General features: G+C 37.5%; 1 protein-coding gene across 4 annotated transcripts in view; it reads right to left on the reverse strand.

The window, feature by feature from the left end:
* WWC3 (WWC family member 3) overlaps window positions 1–27,106 on the reverse strand; it is a 98,319-nt gene that overhangs the window by 22,640 nt on the left and 48,573 nt on the right. For all 4 annotated transcript variants that reach the window (XM_018084244.2, XM_018084245.2, XM_025896225.2 and 1 more), the window contains 6 exons: window positions 22,463–22,592; window positions 16,792–16,941; window positions 15,190–15,263; window positions 5,870–6,112; window positions 2,630–2,719; window positions 904–1,478 (listed from right to left, as the gene is read on the reverse strand). In XM_018084244.2, the coding sequence (XP_017939733.1) occupies window positions 904–1,478; window positions 2,630–2,719; window positions 5,870–6,112; window positions 15,190–15,263; window positions 16,792–16,941; window positions 22,463–22,592 (1,262 nt within the window). The remainder of the gene's footprint in view (window positions 1–903; window positions 1,479–2,629; window positions 2,720–5,869; window positions 6,113–15,189; window positions 15,264–16,791; window positions 16,942–22,462; window positions 22,593–27,106) is intronic.

Genomic DNA, 27,106 nt, shown 5'->3' on the forward strand with positions numbered 1-27,106 from the left:
AATTTATGTTTCTCAACTGCAGTGCCTCAGAAGCTTCTGCCAATGCAAGCTAAAGCAAGTCCATGAACTTCACAGTCAAGAAGGAAACGAAAACTCCACAGTATGTGTGTTGTGGTAACTGCACACATCACTCCTCTGCCATCACAGAGCACAAGTACTTGGAGACAACCAGCCAAGCCAGTACTTCTCACGCAGCCCCTACAAAAGATGCTGGTTTGCTGATGAAGCACTCTGCTCATGAGTGCATCATGCACTCCTGACAGCCATGCCACTGTAGGTTCTGCTCCTCTCACAGAACTTGAACAAGAGAACCTGGTCTGGGGTATGTACAAATTCAGCATGGAGTCAGTCGGCCAGCAAGCACTGTCAGCAGAATCACCTCATGTTTTGTGTTTGGGGTTTTTTTTAGGGGGTGTTTTTTGATTCTTTCCTATCTCCCCTGTGTTTGTGTTTACATTATCAGAATTGGCAACATGGGCACAACTAGGGGCATCAGAAGTAAGTAACCCATGCTTTTTCTTACTAATACCTTACTAATTCTTACCAATTCCTTGATATGCTACACTCCAAAGAAAGTCTATATTCCATTCCCTTTCTTCCACCCAATGCACCACTGTTTTGAGATCTATTCACAGGCATTTCTCTACTCTTTCACTTCTTCACTCTAAACCTAAAGTTTGGGTTTGGTTTTTTTTTTCCTGTTTTTTGGTCAGGCTTTTTTAACAGTTAACGGCTACTATGTAATTTTTAACTGATGGCAGTAAAATAAGCAGTATTTTGGTCTATAGTAGTATTTAGTAATATTAGTAAAACTGAGGGACAATCTCTACTGTGCTGGTATGCTTAGGTCTGTGTGACATTTTCTATGATAATGTGATAAAATACTAATGTCCATAAACTCACCTCCACCAGTTTGGACAGCAGTCAGGTGTGGTCCCATTTCTCGTAGCCCTTCACTATCCAGAGGGTAAGTGGACGTCTGAGAAGAGCTCGTTCCCTGTGCATCATCGTCACCCAATGCTGTGGTCTGAGCCCTGAGCATTTCCAGGGCTCCTATGCCTGCCATCTCCTCAAAACCTTCTGACATCTGAGCCAACGGAGAGTCTCGAGACGCAGAGAGAAATGGGGTGTCCAGAGGCGAGCTTGGAGGGGACAATGATGACAAGGAGGACCGTGATGACAGGGATGCCAGGGACTGCGGGGTGTCCAGAGACCTCCGCTGCTTATTGAAATTCGAGTGTCCAATGGGATCGACATATGGCACATCCTTTGTGAGGGATTCAAAGGGAATTATGTCAAAGCGCAAGTGTTGCCCGTAGTCTGTAACGCTGTCAGATTTGTCGTACTGTGGAAGGCCATAGATGTCCGTAAAGCTGACTGAGCTGAGGGAGCCTCTGCTGGAGGCCAAGGATCCTCGACTGGAGGCCAGGGATCCCCTGCTGCTGCCAGAGGACATTGTGAGGGTGCTAGCTGACAGACTACGGTAGGCAAAAAAAGAGAAAACAAAAAAGGCCCTTTCAAATATAATCAGAAACATCAATGCAGACATGAAAACATCAATCCAGATCACACAAGCAATTTTACATGTATTCAGTATGGTGACACAGAGAGATGATTTGGCATTTTAATGTCTAGGCTTGTGTCTCCTGCCCTGGTCTCAAGCACAATCAAGACTGAAACAGCACATGTGACAACCAAATCAAGGCCAAGTGCCTGAAGACAAACAGTCCAACAGGACGAGCCTACTCTTTCCTCCAACATGTAAGCAGCTGTAATTTGGCAGAAAAGAGGTCAGAGCAGGCTTTGGATCAGCAGACTCAATGTAAAGCCAGGAAGGATACATTACCATGATCCAGTTTAAATTTACATTAATGATTGGTCATAAACAATCCACAGAAAAGAAGTGCAAAGGGATTTGCAAAGTCAAACTGCTGTGTAAGCTTCACTCTTACAGGTTTTTCCAGTGCAAAATAAAAAAAGAGTTTAGGCTGAATCCTATTCCAGTTCCTCTTACCACTCACAGTTAAGGGAGAGAAAAATATAAGTGACAAAGAGAGATGAAGTGAGACACAGCAGGAACTGAGCTTTTGATGTTGGTGTGGTGTTGAGCTGAGGAATCCCCAAGAGTTGCATCTAAGAGGCAGCTGTGAGTGTGAATATGCAAAACATTCTGGGCTTCTGTGTGGGTCTTAGCACATTCTCGTATTTAAATGGCAAAATTTTGTCATCTCACCAGGGATCAAAAACCCCTCCTTTAGAGAAGGTATCAGAATATTAAAAACTCACAGAACTTAAAAGAATGTTAAGTTCTTATTAGTAAAACTGTAACAATATTACAACAGGTTGTAAGGACTTATTTTCTGAAAAGGAGATAACATATAAAATTCCCAGATAAAATACAAAATTCACAGATGCGCTTAATAATGTAGCTCAAAGAGCCATCACTAAAACTATTTATAAAACTCCATTCGAATCACCACATTCCATAGACCAAACTGTATAAATGTAGTAAAAAGTTAATTTACTTGGCACACATACACAGGAGAATAAAAAAGTAAACTTCATACATTATTAATATTTTTCTCTGCTGCAGTTAAACTTCAAAACTTGCTGGTTTTACATAACTTACCTTTTTAACTGGGAGTGTAAATATGAAGTTAAACGTGTAGCTTCTTCTAGTTGCATAAGCAAACAATTTCTCTTTTCCTGTAACAGTATCCTATAATTAAACAGATACATATTACTATTTTCTTCATCAAAGTAGTGTTCAAGAAGTGCTAGGAGCTTTCCAATTATGGAAAAATTTCATTGCATTGCAGTTTGGAATGTAAAAAAGAACTTAAATGAAAAATTTTAATTTATGCTGCTCATATGCAGCGATGATAATTCCAGCAAGAACACAAGAACTCCAGCCAAAATCCCAGACAAGAAAAGTAATTGAGGCACAATGTAAGAATTATGAAGCTGAAAATACATTACAGCAATTAGTAAAGTCATACAAAGTCCTAGGTAAAAACATGAGACTACATTTTTTTCTCTTGCATCAACCTGATTCTGCCAGTAAAATACTATGACTTTCCAGCTTCTCAGGAAAAAAAAAATTCCAAATAGCCCTATTATGCAAGCTAATTAGTATAAAATTTCAAAGATAAAAAGAAAATTTTTGGAGGTTTTTTGTTGAATGTAACCATAAAAGTCAAACTTACACTCTTATTCTAGGTGGTTTAGGTGCATTTATATATCATCATATTTAAGCAGGTGATACAGCATTTTGAATACTACGTTATGACAAAAATCTCATGCTGCAAATTTTTTGTCCGTTCTAAAAACAAGCAGCTGAATTACTCAGTACTACTCCATAACACAAACAGAATGTACTTTTAATGCTGTCAATCTCACACACCTATAAGGTATCCTAAATTCTGCGTTTTGAGATTATTAGAACTCCAAATGATAGATTTTATCTATTGATTTATTCTTTTTCTGGATCAAGAATTATATTCTTGGTGTTTTGTTTTTCCAAGCCTAGTCACTGAATTTCAAGCTAAAATCAGGGTAGTATTCTGCTTTGTGCTGTAGATTTTTGTGTCCAGGAAGCTACTGCTCCAGCCCTGCATTTAAAAGTTGGCTAGAAATTTGGATTCTGACAGACAGCTTGGATAAAGCAGATCAAACTTATCTGAGTGCCTCAGACCGTCTTCAGCTGCAAAGATGGCTGTTGAACTCAACATGTTGAAGTGCAGGATTAAAAAAAAAATTGGAAAAAAAATCAGCAAAAAGAGGGTTCTCCTGGATAAAACAGCAGCATTAGTTTCAATAAACTTTGGATGCTTAAGATATGAAAAAAAGTATGTCTCTGTTAGCACTAGAAACATAAATCTCTCAACCTCTTTGGCCTCCAACTTCATCAGTTCCTATGCTGGCAAGGGGCTGCAGCGCTACACTCCAGCACCACCACAGCCCCCTGGGAAGGCTCCCTCCATTGCAACCGCAGGGCAGGGGCTGCACACCCACGCCGTGCAATGCTGACGCTTTTCTCCTGCTGCTGTGGAACCCAGACCAGGTCGACCCAGTGGCCCAAGGAAGGTTGCAGCTCAGCTACACAAACTTACATGATACAGGCACTGCATGCAGGAACCAAAAGAAAAAGACGAATGGATGCAAGAAACTTAATTGACTCAAAAGCTTACAGGGGAAAGCAGGGATATTCACACTATCTACTTTAAAAAATAAACTCAGGAACCTACACTCCACAATGATCAATGTTGCAAGGTAGGTACCTGTGTTAAAAGGGAAGAAATGCCTCCAACTACGGCTATCAGCCAATTTTACAAAAACCAACACTACAACAATTTAAAAAAAAAAAACAACAAACAAACACAAAAAAAACCCCTTCCCACCTCTGTCATACTGATTTTAAGTTTGTTTTCATCTGTCCATAATTCTGTGTCTTAAATACTCAGTAATAGAACAGAACTGGTAATAATTTAAAAAAGAAAATCCTCTGTATTTCACGATTAGAAGAAAGTGGTAATAGAAAAGCAAAACTAGGAAGGTTTTTGGTTATTCCTCAGTCTAAAACAAAAAAAACAAATCAATTAGGGTTAATAATAGTTAACCTTTCCTCCAATTAGTTATACAAAAATAGAGTGTCCATCAATATTATTCTAACTTCTACTCAACTTTTTGCTAGCATTTGAAACATCAAGTACCACACTGGAACGCTGGTTTCCACAGCATGAACTACATGGAAAAATAGCTTGGCCTTCTTGCCAATATAGTATGAACTACCTAACATGAGAGCCCAAAACCAACAAATAAAACTTACTGCACTGCAGTGTAAAATGAACTCCCTTTTCTGTCAGCTTAAGCTGAAAAGCCAATGTAACGATACAGCAAAAACTGCAAAATATATTACACTGACCTGCAGGCTGGTTGTGAATTTTCTATTTATTGCCTGAATTTACTGTCTGAAGTAAGCCTGTTCAAAAGAACTGAAGTTGTCAGAATCTGTATATGGAAGGCACTTTCCAATATTTTTAAAGTGTCTTAATTGTGTAAATATTAACCTTTGCACAGATCACATTAAACCTGGTTCATGCAGGTTTTCCTGAAGGGTCAAACATGAGGTTTTACCACTGTTCAAGAGAAGTAAGAACAAGTAGTTTCTTGCTTTCACTAGAAGCAGTCTACAGTAAAAAGAGGTTAAGAGGTTTTGTCCGTTTCTTTGGCTACAGGAAAAACTGGGCAACTTCAAAATAAACACAGTGTTTCCATTAATATGTTTTTGGATTGTTTATTTTACATATAACTTGATATTTAAGTTTTAAGAATGACTCTGTTTACTATGTTCTCTCGATATCTGAGTTGGGATGTGCTCTCACTGCTAAGATTGCAAATGAAAAGGAAATGTATATAAAAGGCAGCCAAAAGGTCATCATTTAACCTTCCTGTTATAAGCCAGAAACTACATATAGCAAAGGATCTTTGTTCTGTTGTTTTTGGAGATGAATAGTACTCTACTGCAAATAACAGAAAAAATCTTTCACTATAGAAGAATTGTTATTCAGGTCTCTATTATCAGACAGTATCACTTTTTCCAAGCATGTTTTCAGACTCTATTCTGATCTTGTCTTCCTGTTCACTCTTTATGCAAATGAAAGGAAAACTAACTAGTCAACCTCACTGCAACTCCAGAAAACTTCAAGACAGAATTAAATAGTGGCAGTCAGGAGCAGACTCTTCTGAAACCAAACTACTGTAGTAACTATTTTTTTCCCCTTAAACTTAAGGAAATTCCCTACTCTTCCTTTTGAAACTACCAATATGGATCTTACAATAGATAAGAAAATTATTTAAGTTCCCAAACCTTTCAGTGGCCCCATGAGCAGACGTTGCTCGAGCCCGTTGAATTTCATCCTCCAAGCGTCTTTTTTCATCTTCCAATCGTGCAATGTCTTCTGGGGATCGTCTCTGCTGACTGATGAGCTGCAGCTCCTGAAGAAGAGCCTCTTTCTCTTTGATGAGCTGAAGACGGTCCCTGTCCGCTTCAGCCATTCCTGGCCAAGATTCATTATCTAGCAAGGCCAGCTGCTGTTGTATATTCGAAACTCTTTAAAAGAGGATAAATACATTTCAAAATTGAGAAGAGACAAAGACAAGTAAGAAGAAAATTATCAAAAGGTGAAGCCTGTTGACTCCTGTGCCTTTTTTCTTCTAAATTTCAGAACAAGAAAATCTGGACGAGTTTGGAAGGATTATTTGTTTCTGGGTTTTGAGGTGGATTTTTGGGGGGTTTTGTTTGGTTAGTTTGAGGGGGGTTTTTTGTTGTTTTGTGCATTTTTAAAACAACTGCAAGCGTTCCTAAGTCTGTGGCTGTATAAGAACTACAGTGCATCTATCTATCACGTGGATGCTATCTGATTTCAGAGCTTTCTCATTTTGTAATAAATCGATATTTTACAGCTCAAGTTTGCTGCCTATAGAGCTGATGAAGTTGAATCTCCTTTCATTCCTCATTCTTCTATGATAAGATCTCAAACTGGGATTTCAAAAGTGCAGGAAGAAGTTGAAGGGGCTGAAGGTGAGATGTATAACTAGTGGTAACAGGTCCAGACATTCATGTCTCACCTAATAGAGGACTGGTTGAAAAAATTAGGTTGTTTTAACTAACAACAAAACTTTAAGAATAAATAAGCTGTCAGTAAAACAGAAATACAGGTCTGGAAAAAAGATTTACTGGTTACAAAATACAGGTGGCTTTATACGAATCCATCATAAAATCAAGCAATTAAATAAGCTAACATAATGTTTTTCCCGTAGTATTCTTTATAGTCAAAAGTAATTTCCTATAAATCAAGATGCTGAACTATTACATGAAACAACAGTTGTAAGAATACTTCCACAGTCGACATTTTAAGAAAATGTTCTTTTAAAAACAAATGTAGAACTTCTATCAATATTACAAAAAAGGGTAAAGCTACACATTTCACAAATGTTTCTTTTGGCAGAACTGAAAGGTATATAAGCATAAGAAGGAGAACACTTATTGATAGGTATTTATGTTTGTCTTACAATGACAATTTAGACACTTCAGAATGTTACAGTTAAAATAAAAAGCAAATAAGAGAAAATCTAGCTTTCTGATTTTTGGACATTTGAAACTCGAGAACTGTACAATATTTATGCAGTTTACATCTAAGTTTCATCTTCACTTTGAAATGGTAGCATTCAAATAAAATTCAGTGCACCATAAAAGATTACCACCCTTCAGCTAACTAGCTAAATAAATAAAGGCACATTTAAGGCAACCATAAAAGTAGGATATGGTTCACTCTTTTTGGTTAGTTTAAGTAATCTTTTTTCAAAATTACTTGGTAAGAAAGAAAAGTTAATAATAAACAAAGCAAGGTAAAAGCACATAACATGCAAACAGAAGATCCACAGTGTGCTAAAATGTGATTCACAATAAAAGGAAAGGCATAAACAAGACAAAGGCAAGGTTTCCCCCATCTGAAAATAAAAGCTCATGCAATGTTTATTTCATACTGACATGTGGAAATTATCTGGCCATCTAATTATCTGGGGAAGGGAAATAAAGTATCAATATAAGTCATTTTGCAATGACTGCATTCATATAGGAATATGAATTTTACTGTGATCCCCCCTTAGATTTCATTTACAGTAAGTAAAGAAATTGTGTTTTATGTTATATCTTAGTCTAAAGCAGAGTATTTTATCAAGCCCTTCAATACCATTTCCTTCTCCTTGCATTAATAACCAACTTCCTGCCAATATCTACTGAAAGCACCATTGTGAATCAATACATGCAGTCTACATATTTCATGCTTCAGCTATTGTGCCTGAATTCCAGATGCAGCTTCCTGAAGAACACCTCGCCCCAGTGACCAAATGTCAGGGCCAGGAAGAACAAGCAGAGTCAGGATGCCTCTTCTCCCCTGCCTGGGCCGCTATGCTGTTAAAGATTCAGCAAACACTCCTGAAGGCATTTACAGCTTGATTTTCAAGTGTTCAGTGCCAAATGAAAGGACTCAAGGTCCTTTCAACAGAATCACAGAATTCAGGTACAATTAAGTTATCACAGCTTGGCAAGCAAGTATGAATCAGATGAGCCCTGACTATTTGAGTGACCATGTTGATAAGCTTTTACGCAGCTTGTGGACAAAAGAACGTGAGATTCACCTAGTGAAGTCTCTGGGTTGTTTTACAAGACAGCTGAAGGACTGACCCTCTCCATTTTAACACTCACAATTGTTTGCTAGCTATTTTTCCATTGCGGGGTGAGCTGGTTAAGAAGTTGACCATAGGGGCAAATGAACACGAATGAAAGCAACCAGGAAGAGAGAAGTATGATCAGGGAAGAGGGGAAGGTGGGATCACCCCTTTCAGCACTACTGAACCAGTGAAGCCACTCATCTGTAGAGTAAAACACCACCCTCACTGAATACAAGAGGTTTTAATTTAGACTCTTGAGCTTGCTGAGAGCACATAACTCCCTTTGTGTATGACATTCCAGCCTAAAGTTTGTTTTTTCCCCTCAATTTCTGTTATGGTGATGCTTTGAAAGTAGGAAGTTGTCATACAATAACTTAATTATACTGCTATTGAAGGGGGAAAAGTACTGCTGTGGACAAGGGTTTGTATCACTGAAGAGTTCCAAAATCTGATTAGGTGTTTACTTTGATTCCCTCGACACTTAGCATTTCAGTTAGCTCTTCTTGTTTCTAGAGTTCTCCCTTTAAACAAAGAAAAAGCAGTCACAAAACACTTCATAATGCAGGAATCTTGAAGCACCAAAAAGCCAGTTTTCTGTAGCCTGTATTTCCTGCAAATGAACTGAAGTTTTGAGGCAATTTTGTTGCTTGCTTTCCACTGAGGACTCTCTCTGTACGGTAAGTTGTTCCAAAAAGCTACTAGTGGCAAACTTTTCAGAATTTATCTCCTTGGCTAGAAAACATCCTTAAGGCTTTTATGCTCTCACTCACTCAAAACTAAGAAAAATATCTGAGGAGTCATGTTCAGTTCTGCTAAACCTTAATAAAATATCCTCTTATGCGTGTTCCACAGTTACAATCTGTCTTCTTGAACACAGGCTTTTCTTCCCAATCACAACAAATACATAAATAAACCATTTCACTATGCTCATCTAGGCCAGATTTTATGACCATACTACACCAGCCATTCTCACCGCTGGTTTGTTACAAAACAGTGGCTGGTTTCCATTTTCAAACTTAGTGCATATATTAACCTACATTAAATATCCACTTAAATAGATCAATGACTTCACACAGATTGCAATTTAAGGAAAAAAATATTTAGGATTCATTATGAAGCCTCTGTTTTTCAAACACATTTTCCTTCCTACTGAGTGTTTTTAAGATACTACTTTTTAAGAACAGTCACTGTAAAAGAATGCTTTTATCTGGCCTAATGCCAGATACTGAGGTCCCTACTGATACAGCAATTTAACATACTCCTGGGGAAAAAACAGTTAATTTTGAGCCATCAACATTCCAGGCATTTTGCCCATTCCCATCCTTGCATAACAAGTGCTGAGGAGCTAGCATTCCACACTGGAGTAGGTGGTATCAAATGACTGGTTTCCTAGGTAGGCAGACCAACTTGCTGCTTATTTCAGTATTTAAAAATTTTGAATAGAGATGAACATAACAGTTTCTGGTTAAGCAGGAGGGGTACAGATGGGATGACAAAGGTTTAACCTGATGATCTTAAGTAAACAGTGCTTTGAAACAGCACACTTGCCCTGAAAAGGCCATACAAGGTAGCTATAACGATGCCTCACCCAAGATAATGTAGACAGAGTATGAGGGTGAAGATCAGTACAGTCAGTAGTTTACTACACAAAACACATCATGGGGGTAGAAAAGCATTTATTTCCAAAATTTAATTAGATAGAATTTAATTAAATTTAATAACATGTCTGAATCATTACAGATCTATAATGCTCCCCCCAGACAAAAGAGGCAACCCTTCTGTCATTGAAAATATCTGGGGAACCTTAAAGATTTCATTAGTGTCTAGAACCTCACTTTCAAGACTGCTATCTGAATCCAGCTCTAACTAAATTATACTGCTGAGCTCAAGAGCTTGAGGATATTTATTAAATATGAGAAGTGAGTAAAAATCACTTTTTGTGAGATGAGTGATTTACAAGTACAATTAGACTATTACTCAGATTTTGAATAAGACAAGCGTCTTGGGGAGGGAAATGCCCTGAATCAATTCAAAGATACTAACTCATGCTCATAAAAAGGACAAATTATGAGTATCATACAGTTGGCACTTCCTAATCTACAAGCTCTGGTCTTTCTAGCCTAAACAAGTTCTTCAAACTTACTTCGTTTGAATTTTCCAAGGAGAAAAAAATCAACCAACCAAACAAAAAATATCCCCCTACATTTAAATGCCTACACTTCTGGGTGACATACCACACCACTCTAGAGCTGAGGCCTTTGTTACCTGTGGAATGGGAAGACCGGTGGGGATAAAATAATGAAAAAATTCCACAGTTATGATTTGAAGGAGAACAGTGGCTAAGATCACATAAATCAGCCCTGCTTAACTCTTTTCTTTAGGCTTATAATTGGATCCAGTTCTCTGATACTTCAGGTAACAGGGAACTTCTCCGACACACAACACCCAGAGGAGGTGGCTGTGGGACTGAAGACACATAATGAAGGGTATAAGAATTTGGTAATTTCTGGCATCTACTGACCCACTTCAGCATGGATTATGATTTATATCCAAAGAGGGGAAGGCTAAAGAAAGAGGAAAAAAGACATGGAAAGAACAAGAAGCTGGGGAACTCAGCCAAACGCTCACAAAATTTCTCCACTGTGTCTACTTTGGCTGTTCCTGCAAGTATGTGCCACTGTGGCTTTGGCGGACAACACGAGTACGCTCTGTAGAATATCCAGCCTTCCTGGCAGCCTGATTCATTCAATAACAACGAGCTCTTAAATTAGCTTAAAGAAACTCATGAAACCTTTAGAGTCCACTGGCATTTTGCAGATAAAACTCGGTACTGAAATTAAGGAAAATTGCAAAAGCCTACTAAAAACCAATGGAGAGGAATCAGTATTTTTCCCCAATTCACAGGTGAAGTGGTACGATGAAAACTTTAAAGACAGTTCAAAAGCATGTCTCAGCTCCTTTTATGATCCAAAGAAACTGGTTTATGTTTAAAAATTGACACTGGGAGATTAAGGTTTGGCTGGGCCATGTATTTATGATATCGAACGGGTTACTTCATGCTTAAATCAGATTTTTAGATTAGTTTAGTGGAATAAAGCATACAAATTACTGAATTTCACTAGGTATTAGGCTAGTTGCCTTGAATCCCGCCTACACAAGATGAAGTTTAACAGGAAAATACTTGACTGTGCTATTGTATAAGTACTGGAATGTTGCTACCAATATCCAACTAACACATATTTTGTCAGTACAAGTTCAAACCGCACTGACACATTTCTGATTGTGTTAGTGTTTTTAAAAGCCCAGTTGGAATTTAATTTTTGAAAAGAGACAACAAGTATGCAACAAACTGTACTGAACAGAAAGAAGAAACATTCTTAAAGAGAATGTAGAAATATTAAGCATAGCTGAGGAAAAGGTTTTTAGAAGGCTAAAATAAATCTCTTGACAGCCAGTGTATGCTTCTATAAAATGAAATAAAAAGTAACATCTTTGAATTCAAATTTACAGAAGACACAAACAAACTACTGCTTTTTCACCCAAATTAGGTAAGCTGGTTGAAGATGCCTGGATGTATTAGTTCATTAAAGTAAGCTACCACCAGACTGGACTATTAAAAAGTAAAATAAAAAAAAATCACAGTTAAAGCTTTTGGTGCTTCTTATTGGAGGGATCATTTTTCATCTACCAATTAATACAATTCAAGGACATGTGGCACTGCAGCAATGACATTTCATGATTATTTGCTAATATACTTCATGTAGTCATTATACTGAACTGCACAACTTAAGAGTTATCAAAGAAAAACAATTTACTTTTAATTTCTCTTTCTATGAAACAGTCTATTCAGAAAAGTGCTCGAGGGCTACACTTTCCAGTGTGCAAATGCTTTCATGAGAGGTGGTCTCACTGAAATAGCAACTGAAACTAAAAACAGTATTTATCCAGGCAGCTTGGGGCTGTCTGTTCAAAAAGACCGTCCTCCCTCCCTCCTGCTTCTCTGGAGGGCCACAGTGACAGATCTGAGAGAAGAAATTTCATGGAAATAAGGTACAGTTTATTTAGAAATAATGGGGGAGGGGAGAGCGGCACAGAGAAGAAGAGTACAGAGCAGAAGAAAAGTGATTGAGCCTCTCTTCAGCATGATTGGTGAGTTAAAAAGTAGAACTTACACACCTCCTCCCAGAGCCTGGACCAGAAACAGGGGAGAGGATCTCTTCCCCAGTGTGCTGGAGATGCCAGAACCCACAGCATAAAACATCTGAAATACTCATGGGAAAAATTAAATTGCAAATCATCCTTCCTTCCTTTCCAGTGGGAAACTGAAGGGGGGGGGGAACCTATGTGAATGTCTTAATTTATTCAAAGGCCAAACCACTCAGTAGTTGGAGAGATTTTTGAAGTAGGAATTAAAATGAAATTATCTTTTATGAGGGAAGAGAGATATTTCATGAGTGCAAGCCAACTTTTCTGCTATCACTGGGTCTCATCTCCTGAATTCCTCAAGATAGTTCATTCAGAAATCCTAACAGTGCATTTCCTTGCATAGACTCCATATACAGAGAACATATTTTTATTTTTAAAGACTTCTTACTACATATGGCATATATTCTGCTTTTATCTGGCTAGATGCACAAGAGTGACTAAACACAACACTGTCCCTCAGTTTGCAGGGCTTTTTGCCTGCTTTCCTTTAAAGTAAAAGACATGCTTTTCTCCAACAGTGCATTTTAAAGGTCTCCCATTAAAAGTTTGTCTATTATACTTATTTGCTATACGTTTCCACACCCCACTTGACAAGCAAGTAGTCATAAATACTGCCTTACAGTTGTGACATACTGTAGCATTTTAATTTTCTACTTTGTAGATTTTAATCCATCACAGCACATTCCGTCACCCACACTGCGCAGTAACAGTAGTTATTTCACCAGCCAAGGGAGAACGAACACAAAGATATTTAGTAGAGACAAAAGCTCTACAGAAATGCCAGCAAGCTAAGGGGAAGGAATGCATGATAAATGAAGAATGCAACCACAGAGATAACTGGTAGGGGCAATGAGCTTTGTGCAGTTCCACTCAAAAGCTGAAAGCTGATTACTTCCGTACAACACACTGTGCAGAATAAGGCTACTATTTTAAAGCAACTAACATGCTTTTGGTAAATAACAGAACACTGTCAGAGCTCCTATCCCGGGACAGTGAAACTACTCTTACTGCAATTACCATTCTATAGTTGGAAGGTTAGTTACCCAGATTTTCTACACTTAATTAAGACTAAACCCCAGCTCACTTCTGATGTTCAGAAATACTGCATTCCATGCAGAAACAAATGTTCAGCATTTCCAGCTGAGAAATGCTTTGCTACTAAAAAAAAATTAACCCAAAAAACCCCAACACCTCTCTGCCCCCTCCAAAAAAACACCACTCCATCTTTTCCCTGCAATAACACAGAAGAAGATAATTGTTTTGAAAAACACACCAAAAAGATATGTCAGAAAAGTGAATTAAAACATTTTAATACAATCTTCACAGCATCAATGGCTCTGTTAAACTAAACAGTGTAAAACTAAATTCTATCGTTCTTCTTTCAGCAATGAGTCCCTAAACTACCACTGGACTAGTAAGTGCTAAGTGTTAAGCCTGTGACAAAATAGGACACTGACACGTTTTTGGTTTGTTCTTTTTTCCCCAGTTATTCAACCTCTGTTAGGTAATCGTCACCAGTATTCACATACAGTATTTACAATGCAGACTTTCATTCAAGGTACAAATCCTGAAGATTTAGCTATGTTTATCTAACATGCTTTCACCCGTTTAATTTTTTGAAGCCTGTACTGTGTTCAAATGTGGATAAATTTTCCAAGAACAACGAAATGGTAAACTGTCTATAAAGCTTCCAATTCCTGCCAAGACACGACAGCATTACATATTCCCCTAAAGAAAAAGTCACCATGATATGAAAAAAAAGAGGCAAAAGCATTGAACTTCTTTTTTTAACCCTTGTTCTGAGAGATGTAAAAAAGTGGAAAAATAGACAACATCGAAAAGAAAAAAAGTTCTAACTTGATAAAAATTTAAAACTAAGGTTTTCGAAGTTAACTATACAGAATCTTTTAAGTGTCAGTCAATATGTCAGTCAGAATGTTCTATCAGCACAAATTACAAAAATCATAAGTGCATTAAATACCATCTTTGAGTCATCATCTATACCCACACCATTGTCCTGAATATGTGGCAAACAGTTTGAAAACAATGAGGTTCAACGAGATTCCACTAAACCATACAAGTAGATTGTACTTTTAAAACAGTACTAAATAAGAAAAGACTACTTCTAGAAACTCATGGAAAAACACTGCGTGACTGACCTCCACAAGAGAAATTCTTATAATAAGCAACCAGATTGAATGACTTAGTGAATAATTAATCTATTTCAATTAATCATTTTTTCACTTTTATCGATTTTTTTGAATCTCGGCATTTATTTTTATGTACCCTTTTGTTCAGCTCTGAACATCTTCATTTGTCTCACGTGAGGTTCTGCATTCTTTCTTCACAATGGGTTCACGACTTCAGTACACTGAACTTAGAACACAGGTATGCAAAGCTCTGGATATACTGACAGACGAGGCTGGTAAGTGTAAATTTAAAAACTGTTTATACTGAGGTTTGAGAAGGAGGGTGAAAAAATGTAGAACAGTTTAACTGAACTACCACAATTTTGTGTTTATACAAGTGTAGCATAGGGCTGACATTTAGCTTTATCTCTGCAAACAATATAATAATCTTATGAAAAACTCTTATGTTTACCTAAAATTTTATTATCTGCGAACTACTCAATGCTGAACAAATTAGTCTTTCCAACGATGTTTCAGCAGGAAGGTCGGTTCCAGTTCTACTTTGAAAATTTTAATCACATGAGTAAATGTAAAACCCAATAAATTTATCTTTAATTACCTTTTCTTGGCCTCTTCATATTGCCAGTTCAGTCTTACTTTGTCTACAAGTCTTGTTTTGTCATCAAACCCAAACTTGTAGAGTTGAAGAGCGAGGAGAGGGGAAAAAAAGAGAGGAAAAATCAGAATTAAAAAACACTCACCATGAAGGGATAAATTAGTTTCACTTACTGGACTCACTAAAAAACCCTCCATGCTTTAAGTAATAACATAATAAAAATCAATTTTATGCTTTAGAAATACAAAACTAGTTTATTGCTAAAAATACAGAAGATAAAAGAGCCCTTTCAATAAATTATGATCCTGGAAATCAAGAGTTAGTAAAGTGAACCATTGATGAATAGCCAAAGCTTTTCAAATCTATCCAAGCCTAAAACACAAAAAGTGAAATATTGTACTATTTGATACAGCTATTTTGTGGATAGCTTAATTAGAAGCAATTCACATTACATTCCCTGTACTGTGATGTGTTACCCAACACTTACAGCATTAGTACATTTTAAATAATAGTACAAAAAAATTACCTAATCCTTGAAGCAGTTATAGTGTGTATTTACGTTACAACTCCTACTGTATACAGTTCCATTTCTACAGTAATTTTATTCTTAAGGCATTAGCAGTTCCCTACTCAGAAGTTTGTGTATGGTCTAAAAGTTAAAACTTAAGTCCCTATGCAAGTGCATTGCTGCATCCCTGGAATTCTCATCCAGCTGGTGGTTTTGCTCTCTGCACCACAACACGGGTAAAAAATCCACCTTTTTTCTACTCACATCTTACTACCAGTAATTCAGGGAAAAATCAACATAAATATGTAATTTTATTTTCCTTACAAAAAACCTATACCTGATAAACACAATTTTCAGACTGTACTTGTCTTGGACAGCATTTAATGTGTACTGGAATGTGAAAATGCTGCTATGTTCCTTTTGGTAATTCCTTTCAGAATTCAATAATCCCATTCACCACCTATCTGAAAAACGTCATCCCAAAGACACTATCTACCTAACACTCAAAGACAGCCTAGCATTAGCTAAGTTTTCTTAGATTCTTGAGAAGTGTATCTTCTTAAAAACACAAGATTTCCTCTTTTGTAGGGACCCTCTGGAGACATCCAACTTGACAATGAGTCATCAGTGAACAAAGACAATACAGGACAGATGGGATGATAAGAGCCAATAATTGAGATGATTTCTAACCATATGTGGATAACATCCAGACTGCAGTACTAACAAACTACAAACAGGTTGTCTTCTTACTTTGGTATCAATCATCCACAGAAGCAAATGCTTTATTACCAAAGTAGTAACATGAGACGTACTTTGCTGGGCTGGCTGAGTCCAGGAGTTGATTTTACCTGTCACTGACCTGTGAACAATGTCCCTACATCCCTGTGCCATGTTCAAGCAGCAGAACCACCAAGCCCACAGCTCAAACACTCTGGAAACAATAAGCAAATGCAATTCCCTCAACACCAATATTGCTTGGTACTTTTCGTTCTGCTCCAGCCAGCACCTCTTCAATTAAAACAGGAAATAACAATGTATCACTATAGTTCAAAACCAGCTATTTTCCTACAGCAAATGTTTCACACAGGAACACATACCTCTCCAGTGATGTCAGTCTGAGAACAAGCATCACAGTGTTGTTGAGGTAAACAGGAGTCACTGAGCGAACTAGAATTGTGCTGCAGATCCTGCAGAGAATCTGTAATACAACAGCTATTCCTGAATCCATCTGTTAACTTGGCCAGACTCTACAGGAGAAGAGATTTTTTTTAAATTAGAAAAAATATTTTATAATACTTTTTAATAACAAAACAAATTAGGAAAATTGTATTTAAGAAATATGACTGGTAGCTTGCCTACAGAGTAACTATTTACAGAAAGTAAAATTCATCGCAGTGTTACTAACTTGCACAAGCTTTGCTTTGAAATAAACCTCCCCTTTTAAAGATGCATGTAACAGTAAACAGATTTTAAATTATTTGTTTCAGATCTACGAATGTTTTATCTTCTGTATGGCTTGAAGTTCTTTAAATCTAGCAGCTCTCAACTTCACATTAGCTGATAGGGAAGACAAATGTGGTTCACCTGCCCTTTTGCCATCTTCTGCACAGGTTACATTCCTTAGCCACTACTGTTATCACACCCAACTTGATGAATACCTTGTATTGATTGTACTTTTATGACAGCTGATTTCACCCTTGTGCTCTCTTACCCAAGGTTCACATAGTTAAGAGATATTTTACACTTTGGGTTAAGCAAGGCACATCGCTGAAATGTCTAGACAATGACACAAACTGTCAGGGTAAAGCAGACTCAAGCAGTCTTTAAGGGCAAAGGAGAACACAACAGAATCACACAAAATCATAAAAATAACTTTTCTGACAATATAAGCTTGGTTGACAGGCTCTTAAAAACTCCTAAAAAAAAAGATAAAATTGTTAACATTGCTTTTATTTTCTCATTGTGCATTCTCTCTTTTTCAAAAATTACAGATAATGTAGTATTAGTAACAAAAATCACTGTGCAGGCTGTCATTTATGACAAAGACCGTAAGCAAAAAACATCAAACAAATACTAAAATAAATAAATAAATAAATTCTGTCCTCTCACCAGAAGATGAAGGACAATCTAATGTGGAAAAAAATATCAGAAATTTGAGGAGCTGTAGTAATTTATAAATCACATCATAATCAAACAATCTGGTTCTAAAAATACAGATTTTTTAAAAAAAAAAATCTCTAAAACTGCTTAGTCCAGTGTCTGAACTACAGAATCAGAAACAAATCTGAAGCACTGCATTGAGAAAAGGCTGGCCCTTAGGAATCTCAGTGACCACTGGTGATTTGCAACAAGCCCAGGTTACTGTCCATATCCAACTATCAGGAGATTTCTCAAAGAGCAATTTAAAAAGGATAACACAGCAATGCTGCTTTTTCTTACAACAAATTCAACTAATGGAGTCCAGAAATGAACCTGTGTAACAAGAACTGTTTGCTGTTGATAGGAACAGCAAGGCCACCCTGAAGATGGCCATCCTAGGTATCTGGTTTCAGAGCCTAGGAAGCCTCTCATAGGATGGAACTGCAGCAGGCCTGAAACTGGCCAGAAAAAGCAGCTTCTTCTGGTGGCCTCCATTTCCATCATACATAGTCCATCCATTCACTCTCATATACCAGTCTCTCCCTCAGGCCAGCCTCCACAGGAAATGAAAAAGAGGGAAAACACCAAGTGTGGTACAGGATGAATGAACAAGCAGGTTCCTGGCTAGAAGAATGTGGGGGGGCCTGTGTTCCTCCCTGACACCCCCTCAGGTGGAGAAAGGAAAGGCAAGGAGGGACATGGGTACACACTACATGTCAGAGACCAGGTGCTGCTCCCTCCTCAGTCTCTCTCTGCTCTTACTACAGGGTCTGAGTGGGGCTGGGATTTCATGCTCAGCATTGGTAGGGATGGAGGACAGTGTAGAGCAATGCCAGATATGCCGGCAGTGGGACAAGGCTACCACCACTTGCCTCCAGAAACCTTACTTGTCTTGGGTCCTCCAGAAAAGCCAGCTCTTCTGCCACCTTCCAATTGAACTGAGCCATCTCAATATGAAGAACAAAATATTTTCTTCTCATTTTTGAGACAGCAAAATTCAATTTGAAGTTACACCACCAAGAAGTCCCTAGCTTGTGTCCCTTTATCCTCCAAGACTTGCTCTGAAAGAAACTGCTCCACAGCATGGAAAAAAGAAGCGTCTTTTACTTTAAGAAAACTGCAGACTCTTGTCTAAATTTCTTCTTCAAAATTCACTGGAAATCATCCAGTCAAGTCTCCTGTTGTACGGAGGATCAAGAGGGAACCCTAGTGGGTTTGTAACATGGAAATAATAATTTCAGATCACAGCCTCTTCCCAGTAAAGCATGGCCAGTCACATGAACAAAAACTCAGGTTTCAGAAAGCCTGAAGCTTCTCCCAAATAAATTATGTCCCATTTGCCCTCTTTGGCTAGCACACATTATGTTACAGGTATGTGCAACACCACAGATCCAGATGCCAGAATTTAAATCTAAATTTTTGCCTGTATTTCAGCTGCTTTATACACTCCTGGTATGCTCCGGACACCCTCCAGCATTCTCTCTGGCAGTTAATGAAGGGCTACTTGGCTGCTGGTCAGGCTTTCTGTCTGGGCACAGCTGCTGAACCCTGGTCGCTACTTACAAACTACAAAGCATTTGACAGGTGGCAATCACCAAGTAGCATCACATTAACTTACATCTATGTTCACAGGTGACTGTGCCCTAGGGCAAGCGTAAATGCCTTGAGTCCTTATAGCTGGATGAGTGAATACACAGCCAATCCTAATGTGGAAAATTACAATCCAAATTAGACTACTTTTAAATAGAAACAATTTACATAAACTGCTCGGAGTAATTTCCTCCCCAGCTATATGGAGGCATCCATCTTTCATCTAGAATTTAAGAATTGTTTATTGCAATCCCGCAGAAACTACCAGAGAGCCTACTGTTAATATGAAGTTCTAAGTACAGCAGCCCAGACTTACCCAAAAAGAGACAAATAAGCACTGTCATTTCATCATTGTCTGTTGCCAATTGATTTGGGAGCTCTCCGCACAATTTCAGCGCAGTTCCTATCTAACCTATTTAGCCAATCTCACTGGTAATAAAAAGAAATGAAAAAAAAATAAAAGCAAATTCCTGTGCTTCCCAAGGATGAAGGATGATATTTTAAAAGCACATGCACACTGGGACAGAAAAAAAAGTATGAAATAGACTGGGGAGGAGAGACAAACAAACTGCTTCCAGGAACCTAACCATACACCTTTATTATTCAATCTTATATAAAAAGTTCACCCACTGTTTTGGAGCACTGACACTGCATATTTGGCTTTATTTGTAACCACAGTATTCGGTTTAAATCTGACCACCCTCTCCTTTCCTTGTCAACCTTTTCTCCCACACAACTAAATCCAATTATCATATTTCTACAGCAGCTACAATTTTCCAAGCACCTACACAAGACTGAGTCACTTCTTCTACTATGTTTAGTTCTGTTGTTTACACTGGCCCCTGTCTACTTCCTTTCTCTGAAATAAATCCCCATCTTTTTACACAATACTTCAAACTCCTCTATTAACAAATTTCAAAGCAAAAAAGATTTTATAACAAAGTTTGTTTTACCAGTAGCTTTAAAATGTAGCATTTTCAAGGACAAAACAATTTCAATATTGATAGGAAATTAAAAATCAAATTCTGAACTCATTAGGAAGATACTTAAAATAGACTTGCACTTGTTAGACAAAGCTAAATAAATCCAGAACAATAATCTTCAAGTAATTATAAAAAGCAAAAGCACAGGTAAGTATGGTGACAACAAAAGTAATGTTTTGGTCAAAATTAAAAAAGTATCAGGCAGAGAGCTGGAGATTTTTGCAGAAGTTGGCAGAAATACACAACTTCGACAACTGTAAACTATGGCATTTAATTCCTTATTACCATTGCAACAAAACATGGAGAACTGTTTTGCATGCTACACTCCTGTGGGAAGCTATTTTCTAGATTGTCCTGGACTATATGTCTGTTATCGGATGCTGTCACAACAGATTCATTAAAAAAATGATACTTCCTAGACTCATATTTCCTGTATTTCATGTAGACACACGAAGAAGGATTAAACACTTTAAATTTTTGCTTCTGTCTTGTGCAACCTCTACATTCTGGTTCTGCGAGTATTGCCCAATCCTTGATGCTAAGCTTGATCCCAGACTTCTAACTCGCTCAACACTTTATTTAAAGAAATTGCAAGTTGGTTTAACATATATGATTTTCAGCATCTCAATGTTTACAGCTGAATTTACTGCCACTGAGGGCCGAAAATGTTAGGAAAAGAGAGGGGAAAAATGTATTGGGGGACTGAAAACAAGGCCAGTAGTTTAGTTGCTCCAAGATCTCACACTTAAGTCTTTATATTACCAGTTCATTTCCTAAAATGTGTGTTACCATATCCATGAAGAACTGCCTTTCTAATAATTTCTTGCTAGCCAGGCATGTGGCAGGCTGAGAATCACTTTAAAACTTAGCCAACCCAAAATATCAAATATGTTAAAAGCTGCCAAAGCAGAAACTTTTCATAGTAACTTAAGCGTTATGTCTACTTGAACAAGGATTTGTGGTCCATCAAATGACCTTTGTGTAATGCTTTGGAGACTGAATAATTGTATAACTATGGAAATTCATTATATGTAGATTATAAGCTACCCATATCATTTAACAATTAAAAAAAAAGAAAAAAAAAATCAAAAAACTACTGCAGAGAAAATTGAAAGAAAATGTTTGAATACCAATATTAATTTAGTATAGTGCCAAAACTTTAGATAACAAAGATGTCTTTTTTCCATACAGATGTTTGAAGACTGCATGAAGAGAATTGCTCTTATCACCTCTCTGTATCTGCAGCACATTTTAGCAAGTCTATATTGAAGTCCCTGTGGTGGTAGAGGCTCGTTTTCCTTTGATCAAGTCCCTATCACATTAATAACACAGACATACAACTGAAAGCTCAAAGCAGGATGCAGAATCCATTCAAAAGTTAGACCACTACTCAGGCATGTATCTCCCCTCAATCCTCATGCTCTGATTCATAAAATAATTTAAAGGTTTCGTTATGGTTTCTGTATACACTGTATTTAATCATACTCTTCAGGGTTTTGTGAGAACATTTTAAATTAACATGTGCTTTGATGTGGGTACTTCAGAGTTTGGGGCAAAAAGTGACATAGTAACATAGAGATCCAGTTTTGTGAAATACTTGGAAAAACATGGTTGACATGGTAAACATTTTCACACGTGAATTCTCAATCTTACTTCATTATAGGTAATACAAAGAGACATTAAACAAAATGAAAAACAAATACTGCAAAACAAAGATTTTTTTTTTTAATGCAGCATAATTACTCCATGGCAGCCTTAGACATAGCAACAATGGAAAGCTATATTCAATAAAGACATTGACCTAAATGTAACTTAGGTAACTACATTATCTAAGACAAAAATGCAAAATGTGTACAAAACTATGAGTTCACACTAAAGAAAATGACTACTTACCTTTTTTGAGCTGCTTGATATTGGTAATTATCAAACAGAAAAATCAGTTTAGGGCACCCTACTTCATTATTTAAACCTGGTAAACCCAATGCAATCCCTAACAAGAAAATAGCAGTAGGTAATTACTATATAGCAGCCATCTGTTTAGTAGCATATTTTTTACCTGCATAAGGTCCTGCCTTTCTTTTTCACCTGTGCATATAGCTTTCTTTATGGTTCGAAGTTCACTCATTATAGCTTGTGCTTCATCCAGTCTATAATTTGTATGAGCATTTGACATCTTACGATCAATCCTGTTCAAAAGATTAAGACAAATTCAGGAATTTTCACATAATTAGAAAGCACATAGACTTCTTAAGATCGCTTGCTTACTCATGTACCACTTCATTTCCAGAAATAAAATTATACTCTGCTCAGAACTAACATAGCACTCAGTGCCAAGTCCACTCTAAACACAAAGCAAAGCAATTATCTACCAAGGTTCTTCAGAACCAACAAATCTCCTCGGTTTAATGTCCTAATACAGAGCTTTCTACGGGCAATGTCAGTGGCCTATTTCAAGCAACAAAAGTAAAATCAACCTAAAACTAACCTACGTGGTGGTAACTCAAAAGATAAGGTAGCAGTCTAGCTGTCACGTTTTCCATGCAGCACTACACATTGCAATATCTCTTCCAGGACTTTTATCTGATCTTGCTTTAGAAGTTTCTAACAAAAGCTATTCATTTTCTCAGGATGAAAATTTTAATTCCTAAAATTTTATTGCAAATGCTTTCCTGCTCTTTAGGGATCTTTGAGTATCTTTTCTATAAGACATCATCATCCTGCACTTAAAATCATGACACGGGACCATCCCAGAAGATTTTAAATGTAAACTCAGCAAAGAACAAGAGCACTAATCATGACATAAGATTGAAGTACTACTAATGTTTCCATCTTGACATAAAAAACTCTCAAGTGGAACATCTACTGGCTGAGTTTTCAACCTTTTTTCCAGCAATTCTCAACAGTAAAGGATAACATATCAGGATGCAGAAGCATAATCCAGTGTACCATCTTGATAATTTGCTTTGATTTATAGATAAAGAACAAGACCAGAGATTCCACTGAACTTAAAAGAATAATCATTCAGTCCTGGATTTACAACAAATGGCCATAGGGTTTTAACAGGTTTTACAGGTTGTCCACAGCAATTAAGAGAAAATCATGTTAAGTTCCAGTTAAAATATTAAAAACTCAATTTTCCTGTTAATGTAGCATACAAAGTGTGCATGTAGAAAAAAGGAGTTATGTGTAATGGTGCTTAAGCCAATGCTCAGAACAAACATCTTCAGGAAAAGGTGTATCTGGTTAACAGAATTAAAGGTAAAAACATACACTGGTCACTACAAAGGGCACCAGTTTTCAAAAAGATGTAGTAGGAGAGGGTATGCTATACATATAGGACAAGAATATCCAAACTATTTAAAATATCGAGAACAACTAAAAGTTTTAAGATAGGTATTATATTAAGCTAAGAGTATCAGCAACACTCAGCATGTTCTGTCAGTTAAATACAATCAGTGAAATTCCACTTGCATCAAATTACTTGCTTTAAAATTAAAATATTAAAATGAAAAATAAAAAGGCTTGAATGAAAATCCTGTGGTTTTATTGTGCAGCTCACAATACTTAGGAAAAACCACAGGTTGGGTTTCTACGGTTTTGGTTTGTTTGCTTTTTTTCTGATAGTTCCTGCTTTCAGAGACAACACAAAATAAGTCTGAATGTGAAGATTTCAACTTAAACACAATTTTTGCCATGTTACATAAGAAAATATATAAACTTTTATGATTATTGGTTCAAGAACAAGAAAGGACTTAAATTTCATGTGGATTAGGGTTGGAGTTTTTGTTTGGTTGGTTTTGTTTTCCTTTTAATCTTCACTAATTTTTAGTTAAAGTCCTGAAAATATAAAACCATGGTAAAACAACTAATCCAATTCACTAAAAGTCACATGGAAAAGACAGCATGTTTTTATCTGAAGGTGACTGTAATGTTAAGAATGTAGATTCCATCCAAACATTGGACACGAAAATGCCTCATTATACTGTTTGCTAGGACCAAGGTGGCATTTCAGGAAAAGGAAATTATTTCATTTCAACCAGATTTTTGTCCAGTAACCCAGATATTCGTGTTCCTAGACATCACTTTGGAGCCCACCTTATGAATCAAAATTTGTTTAAGGAAAGAATCAGAAATACTGCCAAAGTATTTAGGTTTAAATCAGTATTGCTGTCAACCCAAACTGACTTAAGTAGCTTACAAAATTACTTGTTATTTATTGTCTGTTAATTTTTTTCTGTTTTTTATAAAGATCTATTTTTGAAAGGCATGGAGTTAACAGGAGTCTTCCATTTTATTAATGGAAAATAGCATGATACAAATATAGATCAGACCTTTGTATGAACAGAAAAAATGTTCAACTAACACACAAAACTGTATGTTTTCTGAGGAAGATATTTCTAGGAGACACAGACTATTAATATGTTTCAGCCGTACAGGGCAGATTGTGTGTTCTTCTATTTTCCTCCATGTGCTCTCAAATACACAAGACTCCCCCCATCCTCACCAAAGCACAGGTCTGTATTTGAGTTAAAATCTGATTCTAAAGCTTTTGTCAGGTCTCCTATCCTCTAAATTAGCCTGTAGCTACAAATTGCTTAGCCAGTCCTAATTCCCTGTCACTCCCAACTTCTCACAGCGTTCAGCTCTCATGGCCAACTGGCCAAGTTTTCATTTCCTTTGTTGCTAAATGCCTTCTTCCTCCAAAATTCCTGCCGGGGAGCAGAAGGGTCACTGAAAACACAGGGGAGGAGGAACTGCTGTCAGGCCAGAGGAAGGAATTTGTTCCAGAAAAGGCTCATATTTAACCCTGTAACTCTGGACTGTGACAGGATGAGACACACCTTGGGGTAAAGGCACTGGCAAAGGCCGAGGAACACCTTCCTGCAGGGAGGGGATCTCTGCAGGCTTTAAACAGTGAGCTCTAGAAAGTCTCCAGTGGACAAACACAAACTTTGATGTCCAAAGGTTTATCACAACATTGCCAAATATAGATGAAACTGTAGAAAGTACAGCCCTGATAAAAGCAGCACTACAAAGACTGAAATTTTGGTTGTATTGAAGTTGTAAAGGTATCAAAAAAACCTTCAATCCTGTCTCCCCCCACAAAACCCCACTTCTCTCTAGTCGTTTTGTGGGTTTGTTTTCTTTCTGTTCTCTTCAAAGATGGCTAAGCCATTTTATTAAAATTAAAAAGAACAGAAAACAAAACACAGTCCAAGGCAGACACTGTACATGGAAAATGTCAGTGCAAGAGATTTGTATTTAACAAAGGCATTTGACTTAGAGAGCAACATAAACTGATGGAAATACTGAGCAACCTAACCACCATCACCATAAAAGTTGTCTCTTCTCTGAGAACTATACCCAGGAAAGGTTGCACAGGGAGTCACATGGTAGCAGGTTCCAATACCGCTCATAATGCCATTCTGGTAAGACTTTCAAAGCAAACATTCAGCCAGATGTTAAGCCCTAAGTGTGACAGTTCCCAGTATTGTTCTTGGCTTATACTTGAAATAAAGTGATGAACATGGTTTTAAAAAACCTGAACAGGATGCATGCCATTTGCAGTCTGGCCATTACTTGAAGATTTGACCTAGTACAAAAAGGAAGAAGAATTACACAGACCAAAAATTTAGGAAACAAAACGAAAGTGGGAAATGTCTGAGATGCAATAACCTTTAAAAAAAGGGGAGGGAGAGGCAGAAATCAGCATTATTGTTTTTAAGAAGGAGCAATCAATATGTTTTTGGACCGTATACTTACTTTGAGGATATGCGAAAACTAAATTACTTCAGCCTTGGTACTTGACCCTTCTCTCCCGACAAATACAAGAGCTAGAGGAGAGATCACCCAGGGAAAAACTAGAGCAGAGCTAGGCTTTTAGCTTGATTTGCCTACTGACTACACAAGGAGAAGCAGTCACAAGTATTGAGGCCATGTTACTGAGAACACAGCTGCTTTGGGCAGGGCACGTCTCCAGGTTGGACCACCACCTCCGTAAGATCCTGCTTTATGGTGAACTTGCCACCGGCTGCCACATGAGAGGAGCCCCAAAGAAAAGATACAAGGACTCCCTGAAACAACATCTCAGCCTTGGCCATATTGATCACCATAACTGGTCTACTCTGGCCTCCAATCGGGAGGCCTGGAGACACACCATCTATAACGCAGCTGTTTCCTTTAAGAACACACGCAGGATCACTCTCGAGGAGAAAAGGTAATGCAGAAAGAACCGTGTCTTGCAGAATACACCATCTAAGGAGTCCTTCTGCTCTGCCTTTTGCAATCGGACATGTCTGTCACGTATTGGCCTCATAAGCCACCAGTGTGCCTGTAGCAAATGTGGACAGAGCCTTCCCAAATCTTCATTCGCGAAGCCTAACCATGACACAAGGAGAGAAACTTCTCTCTTCAGTTCTCACTGCAAGTACTCTCCAAATTGGCTCACTTCCTACTAGAAGCAAAATACTCAAAAGAAAGCACATATCTCACCAGAAAGGATAATAAAGAAATTACTTAAAAACACAAACCAAAAACAAAACCACAAGTCTCTTTCACAAGCAAAGGAGTTACTGCAGAGAGCAGAGCTCAGCAAGGCACAAACACTGAGAGAAATTCACTGCAATTCCAGACAACACACAGGCAAAAGGTTCTCCCCAGCTTCAGCAAGCAATGACAAGTGCCACCCAGTGCACGGATG

The sequence above is a fragment of the Manacus vitellinus genome, unplaced genomic scaffold (assembly GCF_001715985.3).
Source record: "Manacus vitellinus isolate BGI_N305 unplaced genomic scaffold, ASM171598v3 scaffold_7_pilon, whole genome shotgun sequence".
Lineage (NCBI taxonomy): Eukaryota > Metazoa > Chordata > Aves > Passeriformes > Pipridae > Manacus > Manacus vitellinus.